At 47.3% G+C, this 25,372-nt stretch overlaps 1 protein-coding gene, 2 long non-coding RNA genes and 2 other non-coding genes across 5 annotated transcripts; 2 read left to right on the forward strand and 3 right to left on the reverse strand.

Annotated features, from left to right (window-relative positions):
• Positions 1 to 11,012: 11,012 nt before the first annotated feature.
• LOC119118836 lies at positions 11,013 to 14,420 on the reverse strand. The gene is made up of 6 exons (XM_037245620.1): positions 14,223 to 14,420; positions 13,772 to 14,156; positions 13,097 to 13,221; positions 12,897 to 12,979; positions 12,664 to 12,852; positions 11,013 to 12,492 (listed from the first exon to the last, which is right to left on the reverse strand). Exons 1-6 carry the CDS (start codon positions 14,418 to 14,420, stop codon positions 11,013 to 11,015), a joined length of 2,460 nt encoding a protein of 819 aa, XP_037101515.1.
• A 402-nt stretch (positions 14,421 to 14,822) lies between these two features.
• LOC119118828 lies at positions 14,823 to 15,854 on the forward strand. Its single transcript, XR_005096981.1, has 2 exons — positions 14,823 to 15,119; positions 15,356 to 15,854. It is a non-coding gene; the product is annotated as an uncharacterized LOC119118828 (long non-coding RNA).
• On the reverse strand, positions 15,722 to 16,491 carry LOC119118827. The gene is made up of 2 exons (XR_005096980.1): positions 16,307 to 16,491; positions 15,722 to 15,830 (listed from the first exon to the last, which is right to left on the reverse strand). It is a non-coding gene; the product is annotated as an uncharacterized LOC119118827 (long non-coding RNA).
• A 6,776-nt stretch (positions 16,492 to 23,267) lies between these two features.
• Positions 23,268 to 23,340, reverse strand: trnat-agu. The gene has a single exon. It is a non-coding gene; the product is annotated as a tRNA-Thr (tRNA).
• Positions 23,341 to 23,722: 382 nt separating this feature from the next.
• On the forward strand, positions 23,723 to 23,795 carry trnar-ucg. The gene has a single exon. It is a non-coding gene; the product is annotated as a tRNA-Arg (tRNA).
• Positions 23,796 to 25,372: the final 1,577 nt, after the last annotated feature.

The following is a 25,372-nucleotide window of genomic DNA, read 5'->3' on the forward strand; positions in this document are numbered from 1 at the left end:
GATGTCGGGCTTGTATACATGAAGGAGAACCAACTCGATCGATGGCTTTAATGATTTGGAGTGACACAGATAGTTTGATAAAGGTGTTATTTATGTTATAGTTATTTGAATAACTGTTATTGTTACATCAGGAGGCGGCTCGGTGACGCACTGGGTAGCACGTCCGCCTCACAGTTAGGAGGGTGCGGGTTCGATTCCACCTCCGGCCCTCCCTGTGCGGAGTTTGCATGTTCTCCCCGAGCCCGCGTGGGTTTTCTCCTGGCACTCCGGTTTCCTCCCACATCCCAAAAACATGCTTGGTAGGCCGATTGAAGACTCCAAATTGTCCCTAGGTGTGAGTGCGAGTGCAAATGGTTGTTTGTCTCTGTGTGCCCTGCGATTGGCTGGCAACCGGTTCAGGGTGTCCCCCGCCTACTGCCCGATGACGGCTGGGATAGGCTCCAGCACGCCCGCGACCCCCGTGGGGACTAAGCGGTTCAGAAAATGGATGGATGGATGGATGTTACATCAGGCCCGTTCTCAGCTTCTCGTTTGTGTTTATGTCACGTTAGCATACCGTATCGTTTAGCCTGTTGTTGCTCGTTCTTGTCTGTTCTTGGTGTTGGGTTTTGTCAAATAAATTTCCCCCAAAATACGACTAATACTCCGGAGCGACTTATATATGAGAGAACGCTCACGGAACACATGCGCGCGTAACTATTATGTGGATTTTAACCGTCTGTAAAGGTTTCTAAAACAGTTCTGAAATGGGGCAATCTGCTGGTCCAGTTCGCATATGCCTGCCTTCATGTTTAGAGAGCACTACCTTTAGGGGGAGCATTAGAGATTAAAGGTGAGGGGGTTATGGTAGGCGGGTTAGCAGGTTAAGGGTTAATTATTAGGGTTTGGTAATTGTTGGGGTTTTAGGGTTAGCGTTAGGGCTTGAAGTTGGGGAATTGGGAGCCTTAGGCCAACCAGATTCCATTTATTCCATAAATCACTGACATTCAGTCTTCAGGTCCATGTCACATGGGCTTCCAATCGGAATGTAACGGTGTCAGCTGGTCTACTATGGGGCTCATTGGTGCAGGGGAATGATTCTCGCCTAGGGTTCTTTGATTACCCGGGTTAAACCCCCGGACGAGCTCTTCTTTGAAACACTGTTGTCTATCGTTGTGTGGACTGTTTGATAGGCCAATGTTACACAGAATGTAACATGGTCTGCGAGCTTTCTTTGAGGCTCGTTGGTCTAGGGCAGGGGTGTCAAACTCATATTTGTCGCGGGCCACATTGTAGTCAAAGTTTCCCTCGACGGGCCATTATGACTGTCAACCCAAATAAATAAACGCCTCATATTATATACAGTATAAGCTACAAAACAAACTGACAAATAATTGTTTTTTCAAATCAGACTAGTGGAATCTTTTCAAATATTTCAAAAATAATTTTAAGAAGATTCTTAAAAGTTACGACAATTTGCAATTTTAGTATGACATAAATTTAATGCACAATTTGTCGTCGCGGGCCACAGAAAATGATACGGTGGGCCATAACTGGCCCCCGGGCCTCGAGTTTGACACCGGTGGTCTAGGGGTATGAATCTTGCTTTGGGTGTGAGAGGTCCGGGGTTCAACTCCCAGATGATCCCTTTGTTAAAACATTGCTGTTGATCAACTAGCCCCATTTCATCTGAGGTGCATGTCACATGGGCTGTCAATTGAAACGAAACGAGTTGAGTTAATTTACTTTGGGTCTCTTAAATCTGTTGTTTTGATTCTCATCACTTGAATCTGCCGTCATGTGTCATCCATTGCACCACTCACCCTACAAGACTGTATCGACTGTAAACTTGTTTGAAAAACTGTCATTGTCCAAAGGAAGGCTGTTTAGCAACAGTGACCAGCGGACAAATTCAACAAGGTAATTTGATTATACCATAATCCGGATTTGAATCGAACACAACCATTAGCCACTACACGATCATGGCCTGTATGCAGTAGCGTTAAAAAGTAGTGCGTATTGGCCATGATCGTATAGTGCAGTGGTTCCCAAACTTTTGCAGGGTGGCGCCCCCTTTGGCTCCCCAGTGAGTTCCTAGCGCCCCCCCCCAACCCCCCCCCCCCAAAGCACATATGGAAACAAACCTCTTTCTTGATATTTGGTTTGCTGCAATTTGAAAAGAGAAAGGTTAAACACAAATGTGTATTTCACAAATAAAACCCAATTTAGTATTTAGTAAACCAATTTATTTTTTAGCAGTTTTAACTGTTTCAGCAACATAGAATCGTAAATAAACATTCCACCAGTAACCTTCATTCTCTCACACGTAATATTAATGGGATGGATGTGCTTGGTGCAGGGACATAAGCTTCTCAACATCAGGCTGGAACTCACTAAGAAGAAGTCGTAGATCCCCGCGGTCAGTAATTTTCAGTCGGTTTCTTTGCTTGGAAAGAAGCAAGGTGACTGCACTGAAGCCCCGTTCTACTAAATATGATGTTGGGAAGGCAATGAAGTACATCTTGACCTTGTTCCACAGCACTTGATAGCAGTCAGAGATTTTTTATAAATAAATAATACATTTATATAAATAAATAAATAATACATTTATATAAATAAATAAATAATACATTTATAATATCATTACCATTACGTTGAATTAGTGGGAGCACTGAGTTTGTTTCTCAGAAACGAGCCGGTCCCATCTAGACGTAATCGGAGACAATGACACCCGAAGTGATTTAAGGTTTGTCTTTTATTGCAGGATGCTTGGTCTCCATGTGTTGAAGTAGTTTTGAATGCTTCACTGCCTGGTTAGTTAGCCTGTCGCCACATATTAGCTTTGCGGGCTCGACTGGGGAAACATGTCACGTGACCGGGACGAGTGTCTTGACCTGAATTAATTGATCGTCGATAAAAAAAAAAATTCTGTGCGGCTTGGCGGCCCGGTACCAAGTGACCCACGGACCGGTACCGGTCCGCGGCCCGGTGGTTGGGGACCACTGCCCTAACCAGCTCAACACAACACAACACAACACAACACAACACAATACAACACGGCGCGTTCTGGCGAGTCCCCAATTTCATGTTGACTTGAACTCAAGATGATGTTGACCGCCAGAATGCGGTTTTTATTATAAGATAAAATTCTGAACATTACAAGCTTGAAATTACAAACCTGAGCTTTTGCTTTTGTAGTCTATGCTGTCGGATCTGACTGGGCCAGAGCGGCGTGTTGTGTACAAATTGACTGCCGCCCCCCTACCGCCCCTTTCTTCCTCACCGCCCCCCCAGATCTTTCCACCGCCCACTTTGGGAACCACTGAGTTAGATGAAGTGGCTGGGGAGAGGGAAGTCTGGGAGTCCCTCCTGAAGCTGCTGCCCCCGCGACCCGACCCCGGATAAGCGGAAGAAGATGGATGGATGGATGGACTTCTTGACAGATTAAGTGTATATATAACTACCGTATTTTTCGAACTAAAAGTCGCTCCGGAATATACGGCGCATTAGCCATAAAATGCACAATAAAGTGAGAAAAAATATATATATGTCACTCCGGAGTATAAGTCGCATTTTGGGGAAATTTATCCGAAAAATCCAACACCAAGAACAGACATGAACGAGCAACAACAGGCTAAACGATAGGTATACTAATGTGACATAAACACAAATGAAGAGCTGAGGACGGGCCTGATGTAACATTCAGAGTTATTCAAAAAACTATTACATAAATAACACGTTTATCAAACTATCTGTGTCACTCCAATTCATTAAGTCCATCGATTGTCCTTTATGGAAACGATGCCACGTATGTGCCGCGCCGCTGACGTCTAAATATTCAAAATATTCCACAGACCCATAAAACGATATATAAAGTATATATGTGTGTCTGACTTCATAAGTGTGTCTGACTTCATAAGGTGTGTCTGACTTCATAAGTGTGTCTGACTTCATAACACCAAGTCGGGTTGTTGTGATGCGTCTAGTGTGTTGGTGGAGTGCCCAGTGCATGTCACTTCTCATTGTCAACCCTCACCGCTGGCTAGCAGTATGCGAACGGGAGAGCCGAGTGCGTAAGTCTCTCCCTGCCAGTACATAGCCTCTCTAACAGCAAGCCCTATGTAGTGCCTCCACGCGGCGACACATGGTAACCGGGTGGGTACAACACGGACCCAGGCTAAACTACAAGGGACTCAGAGGAGGTTTGGCCCCTAGACGTGCGGCACGCAGGCCCACCGGTGTGTGGACACGCCCTGGTGCCCACGAACCAGCCCCCAACTATGGGTTAAATAGTACCACTGCCCAGTGGGCTCCTCGGGAGAGGAATGGGCTAAGGGAGTCAACCCCTACAGAAAATCAATTTCCCCTTGGGTTGGTGTCAGGAAGGGCATCCGGCTGTAAAATGTTTTGCTCCAAAAATTCTCAGTATGGCTAGACAAACCTTGAGCCTTAAGTACTCCGTGGGCATTTTCATCAGCCTACGACAAAAAGAATGATGGAAAAGGAGGCCAAACCGCAGGTAGATTATACGACGGCCCTCAGCCCGATGGACTGCGGGGAGGCCTGAACCGGAACAGAGAGGGGCAGGAGGCACGTGTTAGGGTGGCTACATGGAACATCGGCAGCATGTCACACCGATCGGGGGAGGTGGTTGAGGCTCTACACAGAAGAAGCGTGGATGTCTGCTGTGTCCAGGAGTCGAGATGGAAGGGTGGAAGTGCAAGGATGCTGGATGCAATCGGCAGAAGGTAGTTCTTCTGGCAAGGCTGCAACGAAGGGACTGGTGGTGTTGGAGTACTTATTGCTGAAAAGTGGATAGATCAAGTGCTAAGCATTAGCAGGGTAAATGAGCGGATCATCGTTGTGAAGTTGATCGTTGGGAAGCGACTGACAAACGTAATTTCAATCTATGACCCTCAAGTTGGCAGAAGTCAGGACGAGAAGGATGCGTTCTGGGACAAGGCCATCATGGTGCTGTCAGGGATCCCCCAGAATGAGGTTATAATTCTGGGAGGTGATCTGAATGGACACGTGGGGAGGGAGTCAGATGGCTTTGAGGAGGTACATGGGGGACAGGGGTACAGCATGCGGAACGCAGAGGGAGAGAGGATCCTGGAGTTCGGCGACGCACTGGAGCTGGTGCTGTGCAACACGCTTTTCAAGAAGGACAAAGCCAAATTAGTAACATACAGTTCGGGTGGCTGCAAGAGCACAATAGATTATATCATTGTAAGGATGTGGATTAGTGGTTAGGGATGGAGCACTATGGACGAGTCCGGTCAGAGAATCTTGCATCAACTTTATTCTCAACAGCAGTGAGTATATAGGTTTCCAGGAGTGTATGTTAGTGGGTTTGAGTGTGTACTTGTGTGTGTGTGTGTGTGTGTGTGTGTGTGTGTGTGTGTGTGTGTGTGTGTGTGTGTGGTCTATACAGAAGGAAAACAAAGAGAAATAATGTAATCAGATTATGACAGTCAGATTACATCATCTAATAAACATATGCATAAACAGCCATGTAGGGCATCTCAACCACAACAGCACAATGCAAGCAACAACAACTGATATACAGGGCAACAAACTTTACCACTGCTACCACCCTTAATGTACATTCAATAAGTGCGTTGCTGCCGCTTTAAGACGTGCACTGCTGGCCGACGGCACTCGGTGTCGGTAATAACAACGTATAGTACACAACTGAACTAAACACAGTAATACATTTCTAACGCTATAGGCACACGTTTGACAAACATATGACGATAGTACGCAGACAACATGGCGGCACCCCGTGCGAAGCCACTAACCACGCACTTATCCCATACAAGTTATATCCGCTCGTACCAGCAACAGGAAGTAAACAAAGATATGTTCGCTCCCCCAAGTGTACAGGCCAGCCTGCATAACTCACCTGGGGTTTCATAAACGCACACAAATGTCACGGGAAAAAGGGGTTTCGTAAGTCCGTTTTCCTCCCTAAGCGCGAGACCAACAAAGGAGCGCGCAGCGTTCTCATAAGCGTCCCGCTTTCTGAGGAGGCATTCAAGTGCACCTCGGAAAAGTCGGTGTCGGATCAATAGACTTTCGGACAAAGCCGCCCCCAACTGTCCACGTGGCAGTTGAATGAATGGGAGAAAGTCTATTTGGTTGTCCCTTCTTCGTCCTTGTCGTCAACAGCTGGAAGAAGAATGAGTCTGGCGACAGGACGAACATAGATGCGGTCTTTTACCTGAACCGTGGCAGTCCGAATGCGTCCATCTGCTCCTGAATGCGTCAGGGTAATCCGGCCTACGGGCCTTGATGCGCGGGGGAGTTGAGGATCCACGATTAGGACAACGTCGCCTATGGAGAGTGCCTTACCATCTTTCCTCCACTTACTACGCTCTTGGAGCCCTGGAAGGTAGTGACTGATGAAGGATGCCCAGAAACGATCGGCGATGAATTGACTGTGCCTCCATCGTCTCCTTCCTAGGTCACTGGGGTCATAGACAGCTTGAGGAAGGGATGAATCGTGACGACCCATAAGGAGGAGGTTAGGTGTGACTGGGTCAGGATCCGAGGCATCTGATGACAAATAGCCGAGTGGTTTTGCATTTAATATCCCTTCAACTTCCACTAGAGTTGTCATAAGGACAGATTCAGGAACAGTCTGGTCTCTAAGGACAACACGGAGCGCAGACTTGATTGATCTCACTTCCCTCTCCCATGTGCCACCAAAGTGCGGCGCACTAGGAGGATTGAATCGGAAGGATATTTGCTGTTCAGCAAGTTGGTCTTTCAACTCAGGTGCCATGGCAACGACGGCTTCACGCAACTCCCCCTCACCACCGACAAAGTTGGTGCCATTGTCCATGAGAAGCTCAAATGGTCTCCCACGTCGAGAAATGAATCTTCTCAAAGACAACAGGAAAGCGTCCGTGTCCAGGCTCTCCAACAGATCCAGGTGTACCGAGCGAGTTGTCATGCACTTATACACTATACCCCACCTTTTCTCAGTGCGGCGACCGATCCTCACTTGAAAAGGTCCAAAGCAGTCAACTCCTGTTGAATAGAATGGTGGCTTATAGAGTCGTAGTCGAGCTGGTGGGTAATCAGCCATCTTCGGTACATCCGGTTTTGCTCTCCATCGTCGACACTCCAGGCATGTATATTGATGCTTTCTAATGGCCTCTCGACCACGAATTATCCAGAACCGGCGTCTGAGCTCAGCAAGCACGCGTTCTGGTCCCGGGTGTAGTAGAGAATCATCAGCATTCTTAATGATGAGCTTAGTCACATGATGACTTGGGTCCATGATAACTGGGTGGATGGTATCCAGGTCTAGTCCTTCAGCATACCTCAATCTACCACCGACTCTCAGCAGCTCTGTGGTTTTGTCGTATTCTGGTGACAGGGATATAAGACGACTGTTTAACGGAAGCGCACGTCCAACTTTGAGGGCTCTCAATTCATCAGCAAAGCAGTCTTCTTGGGCCTTTTGAAGCATATCCAAGATGGCGGCGACCCAGTTGGCCGCGGCCGCTACGGGTCTCAGCAATCGACAAGTATTTTCACAAAATATGTCGCCTAGGACACTACAAACAACACAAAGTTTAGTTTATCCATCCAGTAGATTAGTGTATGATCGCCAGCGCCTGCTGGAGGTACGGTCATCAAGTGTTTTCGGACTCGTAGCCACGCTTTTTCGTATATATGCATATATAAATATGACGATTTAATATTTAGCTAGTTATGCTTGTGTTTATTCATTGATGTTTATTCATTTATATATATATATATATATATATATATATATATATATATATTATTATTATTATTTTTTTCTTTCTTAAACACTTGAATAATATTTGATGTCACAGCACTTTGTTTGTTGTGCACTTTGATTATACAGGAGTGGAGCTCCTTACAAGCCCTAGGCTTCGTCTCCCTCCCTGCACTGTTATTTGTTATAATAATATGTGCTAAACAATAAACTAAACTAAACTAAACTACCCTAGTCTGTTTGCGTAGCCTCGGAGTGCTTAGGGCGCTAGCCCCAGAAGCTCACGACGCAGCGGGCTCGCCGGGCAGCACACGCCGGAGGAGGAGTAAGCGTAGGCGGTGTGACCGGCGGCGAAAGCGCGGCTGTCGAGGTGGGCTAACGGCTAAGCTTAGAGCTAACCCCTACAAACCGCCGCTTCCATCCATCTTCCTCTCCAACGTCCGCTCACTGGATAATAAAATGGACCATCTAAAACTGGAACTCTCTTCAAAGAGGGAAGTTAGAAACTGCTGCGCTCTCATCCTGACGGAGACATGGCTGAACTCATCAATGCCGGACAACGCCGTTAGCCTGGAGGGGCTCGCTACATTCCGCGCCGACAGAAACAGCGAGCTAAGCGGTAAATCCCGAGGAGGCGGGCTGTGTGTCTACATCAACAACAACTGGTGCAAAAATGCTAGATCTGTCGCTAGCTTCTGCTCTTCGGACATCGAGCTTTTGACTGTTAACTGCAGACCCTTCTACCTGCCCAGAGAGTTTACTGTTGTTAGCATCACGGCTGTGTACGTGCCTCCTAGCGCTAACACTAAAGAGGCCATGAGGGTTCTCTATCGGACAATCAGTGAGCTGCAATCCACGCACACAGAGGGGGTTTTCATCATTGCTGGGGACTTCAACCAGGCTAGCATGAAGACTATTCTCCCTCATTTTTACCAACACGTGGATTTTCCAACTCGGGGAGAGAACACTCTGGACTTGGTTTACACCAATATAAAGGATGCATTCAGAGCAGCCCCCCGCCCCCACCTCGGCTCTTCAGACCACCTATCTGTTATGCTAATCCCTGCATACAGGCCCCTGCTGATCAGAGCAAAACCCACAGTGAAGCAGGTGAGGGTGTGGTCTGAGGGGGCCATGGAGGCACTCCAGGACTGCTTTGAGTGCTCTGACTGGGACATGTTCAAATCAGCAGCAACATATGACAATCAGATCGACATTGATGAGTACGCCATGACTGTGTCAGCCTACATCAACAAATGCTCCGAGGACGTCAGCACCACTAAGAACATCATCACCCGAGCCAACCAACGACCCTGGATGACTGAGGATGTACGTCATACGCTACGAGCACGGAACTCAGCCTTCAAGTCTGGCGACAAGGAGGCACTGAGGACAGCGAGAGCCAACTTGAACCGTGCCATCAGGCTAGCAAAGCGAAGCCACAGTCGGAAAATTCAGGATTTTTTCCACGACGCCAATAACACCAGGAGTATGTGACAAGGCATACGGGTGATCACGGACTACAACTTACCCTCCCCCCCGGTGGGTGAGGTTGATGCTGACTTCCTAAATGGTCTAAATAACTTCTTTGGGCGTTTTGAGGCACTAAACAGCACTCCTGCAGTTAAAACTGTTCCCCACCAGGAAGAGGAGGCCCTCTGCCTTGACTCAGCCGACGTGTGGAAGACTCTGAGAAGAGTCAACCCACGTAAGGCCCCAGTCCCCGACAACATACCTGGGCGGGTGTTCAAGGAATGTGCAGGCCAGCTGGCTGGTGTCATCATAGACATTTTTAACATCTCGCTGGACCAAGCCAAAGTGCCAGTGTGCTTCAAGGCTGCCTCCATCATTCCGGTGCCGAAGAAACCTCAAATCACCTCATGGAATGACTACAGACCTGTGGCACTGACTCCCATCATGATGAAGTGCTTCGAAAGGCTGCTCAAAGATCACATCGTCTCCAGACTCCCCCCAACATTCGATCCGTTCCAGTTTGCCTACCGGCAGAACCGCTCTACTGAGGATGCCATCTCCTCCGTTCTTCACCTGAGCCTGGCTCACCTGGAGGAGAGGAACACCCACGTGCGGTTGCTGTTCCTGGACTTCAGCTCAGCGTTTAACACCATCATTCCACAACATCTGGTGGAAAAACTGGAACACCTGGGCTTCAGCACCCCCCTTCGGAACTGGCTGCTAGACTTCCTCACCAACAGACCTCAGTCAGTCCGGGTCGGACAGAACACCTCAGATGTCATCACCCTCAGCACAGGCTCCCCTCAGGGCTGCGTCCTGAGCCCCCTGCTGTTCACCCTGATGACACACGACTGCGCCCCCAGGTTCACCACCAATCACATCGTGAAGTTTGCAGACGACACAACGGTGGTGGGCCTCATCAGGGACAACAACGACCTGGACTACAGAGAGGAGGTGGAGCAGTTGGTGGGCTGGTGCAGAGAAAATAGCCTGATCCTGAATGTGGAGAAGACGAAGGAGATCATCGTCGACTTCAGGAAGAACCAGCCTCACCACGCTCCACTGATCATCAACAGCTCAGCTGTGGAGGTGGTCAGCAGCACTAAATTCCTGGGGGTCCACATCACAGACGACCTCACCTGGACTGTGAACACCACAACACTGGTCAAGAGGGCACAGAAGCGCTTGTACTTCCTGCGGAGGATGAGGAGAGCCCACCTGCCCCCACCCATCATGAGGACGTTCTACCGAAGCACCATAGAGAGCATTCTGACAAGCTGTCTCTCGGTGTGGTGTGGAGGTTGCAGCGCCTCCGATTGGAAGAACCTGAGGAGAGTGGTGAGGACAGCAGAGAGGATCATCGGGGCTCCTCTTCCCTCCATTCAGGACTTGTCATCCCAGCGCTGCGTGTCCCGAGCCCGTAATATTATCAGTGACCCATCACACCCCCACCATGGACTGTTCTCCCTGCTGCCCTCTGGGAAGAGGTTTCGCAGCATCCGCTGCAGGTCCACCAGGTTCTGCAATAGTTTTTTCCCTGCTGTCGTCAGACTGTTGAACATTCAAACGTAGCATTCCTCTGCACACTTGTAAATACTGCTTTTGTCTCCTGCACTGTTTACATACTTTATCACTGCTGCACTTTGTACTTTATAATTATCTTATTTCATATTTTTATATAGAATGTCACTTTTTTAACCAGCCGAAATACCACTACATTGTTGAAAGCCGTATGGAACGAAATTTCGTTTTGTACACACCTAGTGTTGACAAAATGACAATAAAGTTCTGTCTAAGTCTAAGTCTAAGTCATAAGCTTCTCTGCTTGAAGGAAATCTGTTGCTGAACACTTTGCTGTGGTGTTAGTGTTGGCCGCCCCATGAAGGGAGCTAGCGGTTTCCTGAAGAAGCTCTTGCCAAGTGGAGAACTTACTCAGGTCAGGATGTTGTGTGGGCAAGGCGCTGGAGACTGCTCCCACGAAGGCTGACTTCCTTAACTCGGTAGTGTCTGGTTCTGCCTCAGATGAGGGCATGATGGGCCACTCTCTCTCTGGCAAAAGGAGGAAATGTGGACCTTTGTTCCAGCGGTGATCCTGCACCATCTCTTTCAAGGTGAGTCCTCGGGTTATGTCATCTGCGGGATTGTGTAGACTACCAACATACCGCCATTGAGATGGACTGGTAAGATTCTGGATTTCTGCTACACGTGTTCCAACAAATACTTTGTAGCGGCAGGATTCTGATTTAATCCAGTACAGCACTGTTGTGGAGTCAGACCAAAGAGTGATGTGCTCAGGCGTTACTGTGAGCTCAGTCTCGATCACTTTTGCCAGCTGTGCCCCTGTAAGTGCGGCGCTGAGCTCGAGACGCGGGATGGACAGCTGCTTACGCGGCGCAACTCTCGATCTGGCAAACACAAAGGAAACGAAGACTTGTTGTCTGTCATCCGTTATTTGCATGTAAGCTACTGATCCGTAGGCGCGCTCTGAAGCATCACAGAAGATGTGAATATGACGGGCTGCATTGACGGTATTTCCACTGGCTGGTGAATAGGGACGAGATAACTTGAGTTGCTGCAGAGTAGGAATTTCCTGCACCCAACTCAACCATTTTCCGAGAAGTTCAGATGGTTGAATCTTGTCATCCCAGCCAATGTTAGCCTTCCACATGTCCTGGACAAGCACTTTACATCTTGTGGTAAATGGCACAATGTAGCCCAATGGGTCGTAAAGCTTGGCAAGGACGCTGTAGACGTTACGTAGAGTGGCAGCTAGAGGCTCGTTAGAGCGATGCTTATAACTCAACGTGTCGCTCAAACAATCCCGGCACAGTCCAAGTGTGGGCTCTTGAAGGTTGTCACTGGCCTTGGACAGCCATAGCTCACTGCTAGTCGATTGTGCTTCAGGGGGTAGGTGTGCGACAACTTCAGGCACATTACTGGCCCATTGTCTGATCTCAAAACCTCCCTTTCTCAGAAGTGCTCGCAAGTCATCGACCAAAGCCTTGGCATCTTCTGGTTTACTTACACTGTGGAGGCAATTGTCGACATAGAAGGACTGCTCGATCACATGCGTGAGGGGGGGATCTGGAGGTTCGTGGTCTCTGACGTGCTGCTGCAGGGCGAAGACGGCGCAACAGGGGCTACACGTTGTTCCAAATGGTAACACCTCCCATTGGTATATCCGTGGTTCAGACGTTCTTTGCATGTCCCGCCACAGGAAACGTAGGAGAGGTTTGTCTTTTGGCATCAAGCGGATCTGATGGAACATTGACTTGATATCTCCGCTGATGGCGACAGCATGACATCGAAACCGCATCAGGACACCAATCATGGTTGGACCAAGCGTCGGTCCCGGGAGGAGTTGGTCATTCAATGAGAGGCCATTGAAGGAGAAGGAACAATTGAAGACAACTCTGTCCTTTCCATTGTGGTGCACCATATGGTGTGGTAAATACCACGATTCGGTGAAAGTTGCGGCCTCTTCCGTAGAGATCTCTGAAACGTAGCCGGCCTGAAGTAGTTTGTCCATCTCCGTACAGTATGAAGCCGCTCGAACTGTGTCCTTGGCTAGCCGCCGTTCAGTGCAACGTAGGTTGGGCATCACAGCAGCCGGCGAAGCACAAAGTGGGATGACTGGCTGACGCCTCAACAGTGGAATAGCATAGCGCTGAGTACCGTCAATAGATACGCGTTCAGAGGCTGTCTGTAGGAGGGTGAGAGCCCGCTGGTCTTGCTTAGAACGGGTTGCAGTCTTCTCACTGATATAAGGAACTGTATCGATATGCCAAAGGCGTTCCACATTCCTGATAAGTTCTGTATATGGTGATTCAGTGGCGATGTGAAAACAGTAAGGCTGGTGAGAAGCAACTGGAATGATGTCCGACGGACCTTGCAAGGACCAACCGAGCCTTGTACAGACTGCCATGGGACTGCCAGATGGGCCTGATCGGACGGGCTGTGTTGGTGAGAGCAGATGGGCCATATCTGAGCCGATGAGGAGTAGAGGTTGTGCTCTGTGAATAGGCGTCAAGGGAAGTCCTTTGAGGTGCTCATAGCGCTTCTGGAGAGCTGCTACTGGGTACGTGTGCTCAGACAAGCTAAGACTATCTGCGGTGAACGCATGTCGAATGCAAAACTTCTGGTTTGGCTTGAAGACAGGGGATACATGAACGCTGACGCAGGAACCTTTCAGCTCCTTCACCTCTTGCTGGACGGTCCTAAGATGTAGCGTCTCTGGGTGTTGTGGGAGTTGTAGTTGTTCTACAGCTTGAGGGAGGATAATCGTTCTCTCTGAACCATCATCAAGCACGGCAAATGTCTCAAGGACGCGATCGCCATGATGTAGAAGCACTTTGACAACTTTCAGTAGCACTCTTTGAGGGCTTCTGGGCTGTTCGATGTAGATACTGGGTGTTGGATTACTAACCAGCAGCACTGTCTGCGAAGACTCTTGGATGGCATCATGCAGAACTGTAAGGTGTTTCTCTTTGCATGTCTTACACGGCCGTTTAAGCGTGCAGGCTGTAGCTTTGTGTGCCCGGCCGCACCTCCAACATCGGTCACCTTCCTGGATCCACTTCTTAATCTCAGCAGGGGACAGTTTCTTGAAGTCGAGACATGAGTTGAGATAGTGCTCCTTATTGTTACAGAATGGGCAATAAGGGCTGAGTTTGAAGGCTTGAGGCTTCGGCCGAGTGGTCTCTTTGGTGGCTCTCTCCCTTGTACAGAGGAAGACTGATGCAGTCTTATCTCTGGGCTTTGCACGAAACTGTTCTCTCTTAGGTGTAGAACGCCCGGTAGAGTTATAGAGAAGGGTAGCTCGACTGGCCAGACGCTTTGCTTGAGCCTTCATCTGGAGCCATGCGGCAAAGTCAGGCAGGGAGTAGGTGAGCTCTGAACCGGGCTGCAGGATGCCGCGAACGAGGCAATATTCCACAAATCCATCTCTCTGGGATGGAGACAGTTTGCTTAACAGGCGGTCAACATGGGAACCGCACCGGAGCTCATAACCTACAGGTCCCTCTAGCGTGCGCAGCATACCGACCAGTGACTGGACCGAGAGGGCAAAGGAGTCGAATGCATCAGCATCTCCAGATTTGATGGCTGGGGAGTTGAGTATTGCCCCTAATTCACTTTGGACCAGTTGTCTCGGTTGTCCGTATTTGTCTTGCAGAGCTCCCACTGCGGCTGTGTATGGTGCCGGGTCATACATGTATGATTTGACCAACTGCAGAGCACTCGGGAGCTTGAGCTGACCCAGGAGCACTTGATATTTATAGTGTTCGCTGAGATGAGTGTGACTGTTCATCAAGTTGTCGAGTGCCATCTTCAAAAGTGCAAAGTCACTTTCTTTACCACTCTCAAAGAAGGGAAGTGTTGGTTTGGGAATGCCATAGGATGTAGCAATCAAGGTCTCCATGCCTGGGTAGGTCCAAGGCGGTGCAGCGGGGACGGGTGTTGCAGTTGGTGTAATGGGTTGAGCAAATGGCATTGTAGGAGGTGGTGGCATCACTGAAGTTGCCAGTGGTGGTGTTGTGAAGCTTGTACGCTCCCCGTACGGGCCACCACTTGCAATCGGTAGCGTTCCAACTGCATGGCTTGTTACCGTGGGGAGGACGGGCGAGGATGATACACGTCCAGGTGGAAATGCAGCTACTGTTGCTGCAATGGGTGGTGCGCTGACAGGAACACTAGCTTGGGCACTTGTGATGAGATTAGCGGGTGGTGCTACTATCTGTCCAGGGACAGTAGCTGGAGGTGGTATTTGAACGGGCGCTGGAGGTGGCGGTTGTACAGGTGGATGCTGGGTGAGAACGAAGGGCACCCGCGGTGGCTGTGATCGCAGGGACGGCTTGGAGAATGTAGCGGGAGCTGATGAAGTGGACAAGGCATCATCGTTCGTCTCTGATAGGTAGGTCTTCACAAGACTGGCAATTTGTACCTCTTTCTCCAGCTTCTTCAAGCGCCTGCGTCTCCCCATCTCTTTAGCTAGTCTCTCTTTAGCCAAATGTGCCTCTTCTTGTAGCCGTTGTCCTTCCCTGGCTTGGGCATCCAATGCTGCGGCCTCCAAGTCAGCCTTTCTTTCCTCTTCTATTTCCTGTTGTAGGTCTGCAAGCTCCAAACCCTTTATCTCCTCTTCTAATGCAGCTGCTTGTATATCTGATGTGCTTTGACGCAGACTGAGACTGTTTGACCTCTGAGAGGATCGTCGTGAATGTGCAGCTGACCGGTAACTTGTCAAACTCCTTGCTCTGGTTGACAGAACCTGGCCTAGGTGTCCTACAGGTGTAGAGGAGGCTTGGGCTACAGGTTGTTGAGAGGGCAAAAGAGTGACTTCATATGGGTCCAAATGTGCAGGTGGACGAGGATCTCTCTTGGGTCGGTCCGATGACTCCCGCTGCTGACAATCAGTTGTTGATTCCATAGTGTCGGGGGAACCCTAATCCGGCTCGAAGGACCATGTAAGGATGTGGATTAGTGGTTAGGGATGGAGCACTATGGACGAGTCCGGTCAGAGAATCTTGCATCAACTTTATTCTGAACAGCAGTGAGTATGCAGGTTTCCAGGAGTGTATGTTAGTGGGTTTGAGTGTGTACTTGTGTGTGTGTGTGTGTGTGTGGTCTATACAGAAGGAAAACAAAGAGAAATAATGTAATCAGATTATGACAGTCAGATTACATCATCTAATAAACATATGCATAAACAGCCATGTAGGGCATCTCAACCACAACAGCACAATGCAAGCAACAACTGATATACAGGGCAACAAACTTTACCACTGCTACCACCCTTAATGTACATTCAATAAGTGCGTTGCTGCCGCTTTAAGACGTGCACTGCTGGCCGACGGCACTCGGTGTCGGTAATAACAACGTATAGTACACAACTGAACTAAACACAGTAATACATTTCTAACGCTATAGGCACACGTTTGACAAACATATGACGATAGTACGCAGACAACATGGCGGCACCCCGTGCGAAGCCACTAACCACGCACTTATCCCATACAAGTTATATCCGCTCGTACCAGCAACAGGAAGTAAACAAAGATATGTTCGCTCCCCCAAGTGTACAGGCCAGCCTGCATAACTCACCTGGGGTTTCATAAACGCACACAAATGTCACGGGAAAAAGGGGTTTCGTAAGTCCGTTTTCCTCCCTAAGCGCGAGACCAACAAAGGAGCGCGCAGCGTTCTCATAAGTGTCCCGCTTTCTGAGGAGGCATTCAAGTGCACCTCGGAAAAGTCGGTGTCGGATCAATAGACTTTCGGACAATCATGGTCAGAAAGGAGGACCGCGTCCTGGTCAGGGATGCCAAGGCAATCCCCGGAGAAGAGTGTGTGTCTCAGCATCGCCTAGTCATCGGAGACCTAACTCTGCGGATCAAGAAGTTGGGGGCTAAGAAGCATCCTCCCAAGTTGAAGGTGTGGAAGCTACATAGCGGAGGGAATAAAAACGAGTTTAGGGAGAAGATTGAGCATATAGCAGAAGAAGTGGAGGAGATGATGGAGTTGGGTTGTGTGGATGGCAAGTGGCAGGCAATGAAGAAGGCTCTGCTTGAAGCCACAGAGGAGGTGTGCGGATGGTCAAAGACAAAGAGAGACATGGTGGTGGAATGACAGCGTCGAAAGAGCGGTGAATGAGAAGAGGAGGTGCCATAAAGTATGGAAGAAATCTAAAAGGGAAAAGACCGAGTGCGGTATGTAGAGGCAAGGAGGGCGTCACGGACAGCAGTGTGGGAGGCCCAACATCGTGACAGACAACAGAGGAGTGAAGGAAGTATGGTGAAGGTACATGGAGAAGTTGCTGAATGTGGAGAATGACTGGGATGGTGAGGCGGGATGCGATGAAGTGGAGGGTGAATGTGGCCCGATCACACGGACAGAAGTGGGAAAAGCCATGAAGGCCATGAAGGATGGAAAGGCAGCTGGACCATCTGGAGTGGTGGCAGAGATGCTAAAGGCAGCGGGAGACGTCGGTGTGCAGTGGATGACCGACCTGTGTAACAGTGTTATCGCTGAGGGGCACATTCCGGAGGACTGGACAAGAAGCGTCCTGGTGCCTCTATTCAAAGGGAAGGGGGACCCACTCGCATGCGGGTCATACAGGGCCATAAAGCTGCTGGAGCATGGAATTAAGTTATTAGAGAGGGTGTTGGAAAGGAGGGTGAGGACACGGGTAAAGGTGGACGAGATGCAGTATGGCTTCATGCCTGGTAAAGGTACAACAGACGCAATTTTTGTCATCCGACAGATGCAAGAGAAACACCAGGAGAAGAGGAAGAGGTTGTACTTCGCTTTTGTCGACCTGGAAAAAGCGTTCGACAGGGTGCCAAGGGAGGTGGTGAGGTGGGCCCTAAGGAAGTCGGGTGTGGAAGAGGGACTGGTAAAGGCTGTGATGGCTCTCTATTGCAGAGCCTGCATCTAAGGCCCCATCCCTGAAGATGAGAGGCCAAGTGTACTCAGCCTGTGTCAGAAGTAGTATGACGTACGGAAGTGAGGCATGGGCCCTGAAAACAGAACACGAAGACAAACTAAACAGAGCAGAAATGAGGATGATCAGATGGATGTGTGGTGTGTCAATGAGGGAGGAAAAGACCAGTGCAGAGCTGAGACAGAAGATGGGAGTGGAGGCCATAGTGGATGTGGTGAGGAGAGGCAGACTGCGATGGTACGGACATGTAGTGAGGAAGGACGAGAACGACTGGGTGAAGAAAGTTATGTCGTATAACGTAGAGCAGGGGTGTCCAAACTACGGCCCGCGGGCCGCAGTTGGCCCGCGGTCCAGTTTTTATTGGCCCGCAGCAAAGAAGAAGTACTGGGCAGGCTAACGAGTTAGCGGAAAGATGCTAATTCGCGATCGTGCTAACACGCGCAAACGGACCTCTAAAGGAAATTAAACGAACATTTGGAGCAATACTACATTGTCCTAAAGGTTAGACACATGTGATCATTCATTTCTCTTGTTAGGAGACACACTTACATCGCCAATGACTCCCGTACCACTGTAACCGACATATGTACAAGAACGTAAAAAAGGAAGTGGTATCGCCTGAAAACGGCCTTCAAAATAAATCACCCTACCTCAAATCAAAGCATGGCTGAATAACATAAATAACATGGAGAATTCTTAACACAAACTGTAAATATGTTTTTAGAACAACTTTTATTATTATACTTTTTTTTATAACAAGATAGAAGTGTACATACTGTAAATATGTTCTTAGAACTCTTTTATTATTATAACAATTTTCTATAACAAGGTACAACACTGTAAATATGTTTTTAGAACTCTTATTATAATAACCTTTTTTTGTTTTTTAAAAATGTACAAGTGCAGGTACACTGCAATTGTGTGGGCACTCCTTGCCTTCTGCTGGCGTATGGGCAAGTTTTGTGCCATAATTCCGCAATTTAGAAGTTTTATTTTGACTTTTAATTATTTTTTTCAATTTGGGAAAAAAATCCACGATGTAGTGAAACCGCGATAAACAAACCGTGATGTAGCGAGGGATTACTGTGCATCACTGAAAATCAAGGCAATTGTGTTTGTCTAATTTGTAAAGAGACGGTTGCCTTGTTTAAGGATTTCAACTTAAAGAGACACTATCAGACTAAACATGCGAACACAAACGACCAGCTAACAGGGAGTGACCGCGCTGATAAAGTGAAGCAGCTCCAAGCTGAACTGGCATCACAACAGCGATTCTTCACACGGGACTGTGAGTCAAAAATAAATATTACTAAAGCAAGCTACGAAGTGGCCATGTTAAGACTGTTGATGTTATGGACCTCTAGACCTGACACAAACTATTATTTTCTGAAAGATAATGTAAATGACAAGAGCAAAATTCACTAGTTTTAAGTTTTAATAATAACAGACAACTTTGCATTACTTATAACTCCCGTTTAAAATGTTCATGAGGCAAAAGTAATTTTAAACTCATGTAAATTTAAGGTATTTCATACAGTTTGTTCAATGTTATCTGACTCTTCAGATATGAATGAAAGGCAGAATTTGTGTTTTTAGAGTTGTTCACATCTGCCTGAGTGACTCATATTTGGTTATTTTGTCATTTGAAAAATAAAGACAATTGTGACAATGAAATTTGTTTTATAACAGTGTGTATTTGCATGACATTTTTGTAGTTAAAAATGTCCGAAAAAACTATTGGCCCCCGGGCCCCTTCACTTTATCAAATCTGGCCCTCCTTGCAAAAAGTTTGGACACCCCTAACGTAGAGGGAACAAGACCCAGTGGCCGACCTAAAAAGACCTGGCAGATGACCGTGGCAGCCGACATGAAGGCACTCGGCATCAACCACGAGATGGCCATGGACTGTTCCCGGTGGAAGAAGGCCATATCGAGAACCCAGTCCAACCCAGCGGCGCCTCGAAAGCGGACTTTAAACCGATGATGATATCAAATAACTATCATATAAACAACAATATTATCAAACCATCTGTGTCACTCCAAATCATTAAATCCATCGATCAAATTCCTCGTCCTTTGTCAACAACGCTGCGCGTGCGCCGCTGATGTCAGCCTCGTCATTATTCCACAGATTAGTATATAACAATATTGTTTAGCCTTAACAAAGTACCAGGAAAGACGTGGGTTTGGTAAACGGCTCTTTATTTAACAAAAAAAAAGAGTTCAACGAGCCAACAACTACTTAACTGTAACAATAAAAACATATACAAGTTGCTACACGAAATAAAATATATCAAACAACTATAACATAAATAGTTCACCGCCACACGGCCCCAAGCACCGGCATCGACTTCCAGGCGTGTGGCAGCGTGGACTTCCATCCCCGGAGGTGGCACTCCCAGCCACGGAGGTGGAAGAGAGCTCCATAGAATAGGACCGGGCGTGCGTAAAAGCCCTGTCCGAGCCCCATCCACCGTCCCCGGACAGCCACCGGCCGAGCGCCGGCCCCCGACCTTCATCCACGGAGGTGAAAGATAGCTCCATAGAGTAGGACCGGGCGTGCGTAAAACCCATAATAGTTTTTCAAACCTTCTGTGTCACTCCAAATCATTAAATCCTTCAAACTCTTCGTCCTACGTGTCACTTACAAGCAAAGCCACTAAAGATGCCGGTAGTACATGGGGCTCTTCGTCATCTTTGTCATCCCGTGATCAAATCCTTTGTCATTTAAGTAAACAACCGCCGCGCCGCTGACGTCACTTGCAGTTCAAACTACAGTAATCCCTTGCTACATCACGGTTCGTTTATCGCGGTTTCACTTTTTTATTTTTTTTTATTTTGAAAATTTGTGACAAAAAAATCACATATAAGTCGCTCCTCAGTATAAGTCGGCCCCCCACCCAAACTATGAAAAAAATGCGACCTATAGTCCGAAAAATACGATAATGACAACACACAATACAACACAACACAACACAACACAACAATACTTACCTTTCCTTTAAAATCTTTTTCTCTACCTAACACAGACAGATAATGGGAGAATGTGTCACAATGTGAAGGAGATGTATTGGGTAATGCAGAAACAAAACAAAAACTATTATTTATTGTTAGACACATTATCCACTAGGCTACTTTCCTCTTGACATTCATTAAATTGACAATGAAGGGACTTGAACCCCTTAATCTTCTGATCCAAAGTCAGTTAACTTCACTTGAATCTAGGCTGTAGATTTACTGTATATGCTCAAAAATCATTGCACTGCTATCACTTGTCAGAATTTCCTGTATGGCTATCTGGCCTAATGGATAAGATTTCAAATCTAAACAGATCTTCATGTCTAGTGTATCATCAAATTGAAAGAGGAAAATATAGGTAAACTGTTTGTGTGCTGTTTTGATCTTTGTTGTGATGACCCCAAATGTCATTGACAAAAGCCAAAAGAAAGAGGCAAATTTTTCATTTTATGTACAATTTTTAATTTGTTTCTCTTGACTCCAGTCGAGCAACCTGTGCTTGCTGATATTCACAATCCCTGCTTACTTTGCTGCCCTACCCCTTAAAAGAAGAAAATGTTATTTTAGTCTGAGCAACCTGCTCCCGACTGAAAGTAGGGTTTCTAACTAAGGTTTCCAACTAGGACTAGGGTTTCCAACTAGGGCTAGAGTTAGGGTTAGGGCTAGTTTGGACTAGGTATATAAAAAGTCTGCCCCACCTGAGGACCGAACTCTTGACCTTCAAATTGTGAGACTGACATGCTAGTACCTGCACTAATGAGGCTGTGCATTTGCAGTTTTACAATTCTTTTTTACTGTAAAATTGATCAAACCACCGGCCATTTCAATCAAACTGAACTTCACAGAAAGAAAAAGTGACTGTAAGTCTGAGCAACTCGGGTTAGGGAAGCCAACTAAGGTTTCAAACTGTGGCCAGGGTTTTCCAACTGGGGTTTCCAACGAGGATGAGGGTTTCCAATTAGGGCTAGAGCAGGGGTGGCCAACCAGTCAGAGACTAAGAGCCACATTTTTTACTGTGTCATCGCAAAGAGCCACATCATACACATGAGCACACATGAACACCCCCCCCCACACACACACACACGCGCACACAAACACGCACGCGCACGCACGCGCACACGCACGCACACACACACACACACACACACACACACACACACACACACCCCTCTGCTCAGCCAAATTTATTGTGTGACATTATTATGTCACGCACCAACATGATAATGACAAATTGACTTTTTTACAGTACTAAAACCGCAGACCAAAGACCACATTTTCAACAATGAACATTGTGTGCATTGTCTCACACAGACAAACTCTCAGTTCAACAAATTCCACAAACAAAAACATAATACGTTTTTTCACTTACTATGTGTGGCGGGACAGACCATTCGTTTGAGTTCGTCGTTTTCAGGAGACAAGATTTCAATAACGTCACTGAGGCATATTTTAACGAACTCCACTTCATTGTATGGCTTTTTAGCCCGTGCAATGTTCCAAGCCAGTTGAAACAATGCAAGTGTGACAGTCTCTGAGTGCTTCGTAATTTTTTTGAAAAACTGTACCTATTTTTCTGCCTGACTTTTCAAAGTCTCCAAACTTGTGCCTGCGAAATTCAGTCCATTTTGCAAAGTCCTTATCGATATTGGCATGAAGTGAGCTGAAGTGGCGCTGACCATTTGAAGCTTTTAAATGCGCCAATGACGTCCGACATATCAGGCAGAATGGCTTGCCATAGCATTCAACAAAAAACAACTTTAACTCTGTTAAAAACGTCCTGTGTTCATCGTCATATATTCGTTTAGCTGTGCATTTTTTCCTTGCCATTTTGGCAAGCGTCTTGTCAGCTTTTCTGGACCTAATGGGCCCCCGTAGTCAAAGTCGCCATTCATAAAAAAAGCGGGCAAAACCAATCTCTCTGTTTGTCCCTCCTCCTTTGCGGGATTTCACCTCACGCGCATGCGCGTTTGACCAAAATACCATATTGAACTCAAGCGAAGCAAATACGCACGAAAAATAAACACAAATGTTGATATGAACGTAAAGAGCCGCATGAAACTAGCCAAAGAGCCGCATGCGGCTCGCGAGCCGCGGGTTGGCCACCGCTGGGCTAGAGTTAGGACTATATAAAAGTATGCCCCGTGTGAGGGTCGAACTCACGACCTTCAGATTATGAGACTGACACGCCTGCGCCAACGACGCTATGTTTTTGCATTTTGTGCAATTGTTTTTACTGTAAAACTGATTCAACCACCGCCCATTTTGATCAAACTTAACTAGGCTAGGATTTCCAACTAGGACTTACAGGAAAGGCTAGAGTTAGGGTTGGACTAGATATAAATCATGCGCCGTGTGAGGATCGAACTCTCGACTTTTCAGGTTACGACACTGACGCGCTACCGCCTGCGCCAACGAGACTTTGTGGCACCTGTCTTAAAATTCTTTTTTACTGTAAAAAAGATTCAACCACCGGCCATTTCCATCAAACTGAACTTCATCGAAAGAAAAAGTTACTTTTGTCTGAGCATTCTCAAACTTGGGTTTCCAACTGGGGATGGGGTTTCCAACAAGGGCTCGAGTTAGGGTTAGGACTAAATAAAACAGAGCCCCGTGTGAGGGTTGAACTCACGACCTTCAGTTTACTAGACTGACGCGCTACCGCCTGCGCTAACGAGGCCGTGAATAGTTGGTTTTACAAAGCTCTTTTACTGTAAAATTGATTCAACCACCGGCCATTTCAATTAAACTCAACTTCACAGACAGAAAACTTATTCTATTCTGAGCAACCTACTATCTTCTGAAATTGACAATGATTTTACTGTGGACTATGGAAAACAGCGCCCCGTGTGAGTGTTGAGCTCACAACCTTCAGATTTTGAGACTGATGCACGACCACTTGCACTAACAAGGTAACATGTCAATTGCATTACAATTCTCTTTTACTGTAAATTGATTAATCCACAGGCCATTTGTCTGGAACAATTGTGAACTTCACTTCCCACCAAAGGCTGCAGTCATCAGAAGTCGTTGCCATGTTCACTTGGTACAGTCTTTCACATGGCTATGTGGCCTAATGGATAAGGCGTCTGACTTCGGATCAGAAGATTGAGGGTTCAAGTCCCTTCATGGTCAATTTAATATTATTTATATGAGATCAACGACTTTATTTCAGTCTGAAGCAACTCTTGTATACTGTCAGAAAGGGTTTTGGTTTCTGATTTATTTTTTTGTTGTGCTGACTCCCCCCCAATCTCCGTTTTAAGTGCAACAAAGTGACAAAAACCAAAAGAAAAAATGCTTTCTCTATTACACACTAGGGCCAGCGTTTCCAACTAGGGCTAGGGTTTCCAACGAGGGTTCCAACTCCGGGTAGGGTTTCAAACTAGGAATTCCAACTGGGGCAAGGGTTTCCAATTAGGGTTTCCAACTTGGGCTGGGGTTTCCAACTAGAGACAACATTGGACAGCTGCCACTTGTTGGGAACCTTTAAATGTTTAGTCTTATCAACGAATGTGTTTCAGAGGCTAGATTTAAAACGTGGCTGCTGGTTTTCGTGAACCAAACCCATTAAAAAAAGTGAAAGAATGAAACAATTCTCAATAGCAGAAGCCTGGTTAGCTCAGTTGGGAGAGCATGAGACTCTTAATCTCATGGTCGTGGGTTCAAGCCACACGTTGGGCGTCCCTGCTTGTTGGGAGCCGTTGAATTCTTAGTCTTATCAGTCTTTAAAAATTTCAGATGGCGATGTGGCCTCATGGATAAGGCGTCTGACTTCGGATCAAATGATTGGAGCGTTCGAGTCCCTTCATAGTCAATTAATGTGTCATGCTTTAGAAATCCAAAACTTTACTTCAGTCTGAACCAACTCTTGATTGAGTGATTGAACTTTATTCATCCCACAGCGGGGAATTCACTTGTCACAGCAGCGCATATGAGTGCAAGAATAATACGAGTGCAAGAATAAAACAAGTGCCAGAATTACAAAAAGGGTAAATAACAGACAAGGATAAACACAAGTGCTGCTAGTAGAGACGAAACACATTCATTTTATCAGGTGGCATGCATGTTGTAAAGTCTGACAGCAGAGGGAATGAAGGACCTGCGGAACCGTTCCTTCCTACACCGAGGGTGCAAAAGTCTGCCGCTAAAGGAGCTGCTCAGGGACCGCACAATCTCATGGAGGGGGTGAGAGGTGTTGTCCATGATGGATTTAAGCTTAATCAACGTCCTCCTCTCACCCACAACCTCAATGGAGTCCAGGGGACAGCCTAGAACAGAGCTCGCTCTTCTGACCATCTTATTCAGTCTCCCCTTGTCCCAGTCAGTACTGCCCCCACCCCAGCTGACCACAGCGTAGATGATGGCCGAGGCCACCACAGAGTCATAGAAGGTCCGTAGGAGAGCCCTGCACACACCGAAGGACCTCAGTCTCCTCAGCAGGTGGAGGCGACTCTGGCCCTTTTTGTACAGGGCGTGGGTGTGATCAGTCCAGTCCAGTTTGTTGTTAAAGCGAACACCCAGTAATTTGTAGTTCTCCACTACCTCAATGCCCGATCCCTGGATGTTCACCGGAGTGAAGATGGGTGCTGTCCTCCCGAAGCTCACAATCAACTCCTTCGTCTTGCTGGTGTTCAGCTGAAGCTGGTTGAGCTCACACCAGCTGACAAAGTCCTTGATGACCAATCTATATTACAGATCGTTCCCCTACG

The sequence above is a fragment of the Syngnathus acus genome, unplaced genomic scaffold (genome assembly GCF_901709675.1).
Source record: "Syngnathus acus unplaced genomic scaffold, fSynAcu1.2, whole genome shotgun sequence".
Lineage (NCBI taxonomy): Eukaryota > Metazoa > Chordata > Actinopteri > Syngnathiformes > Syngnathidae > Syngnathus > Syngnathus acus.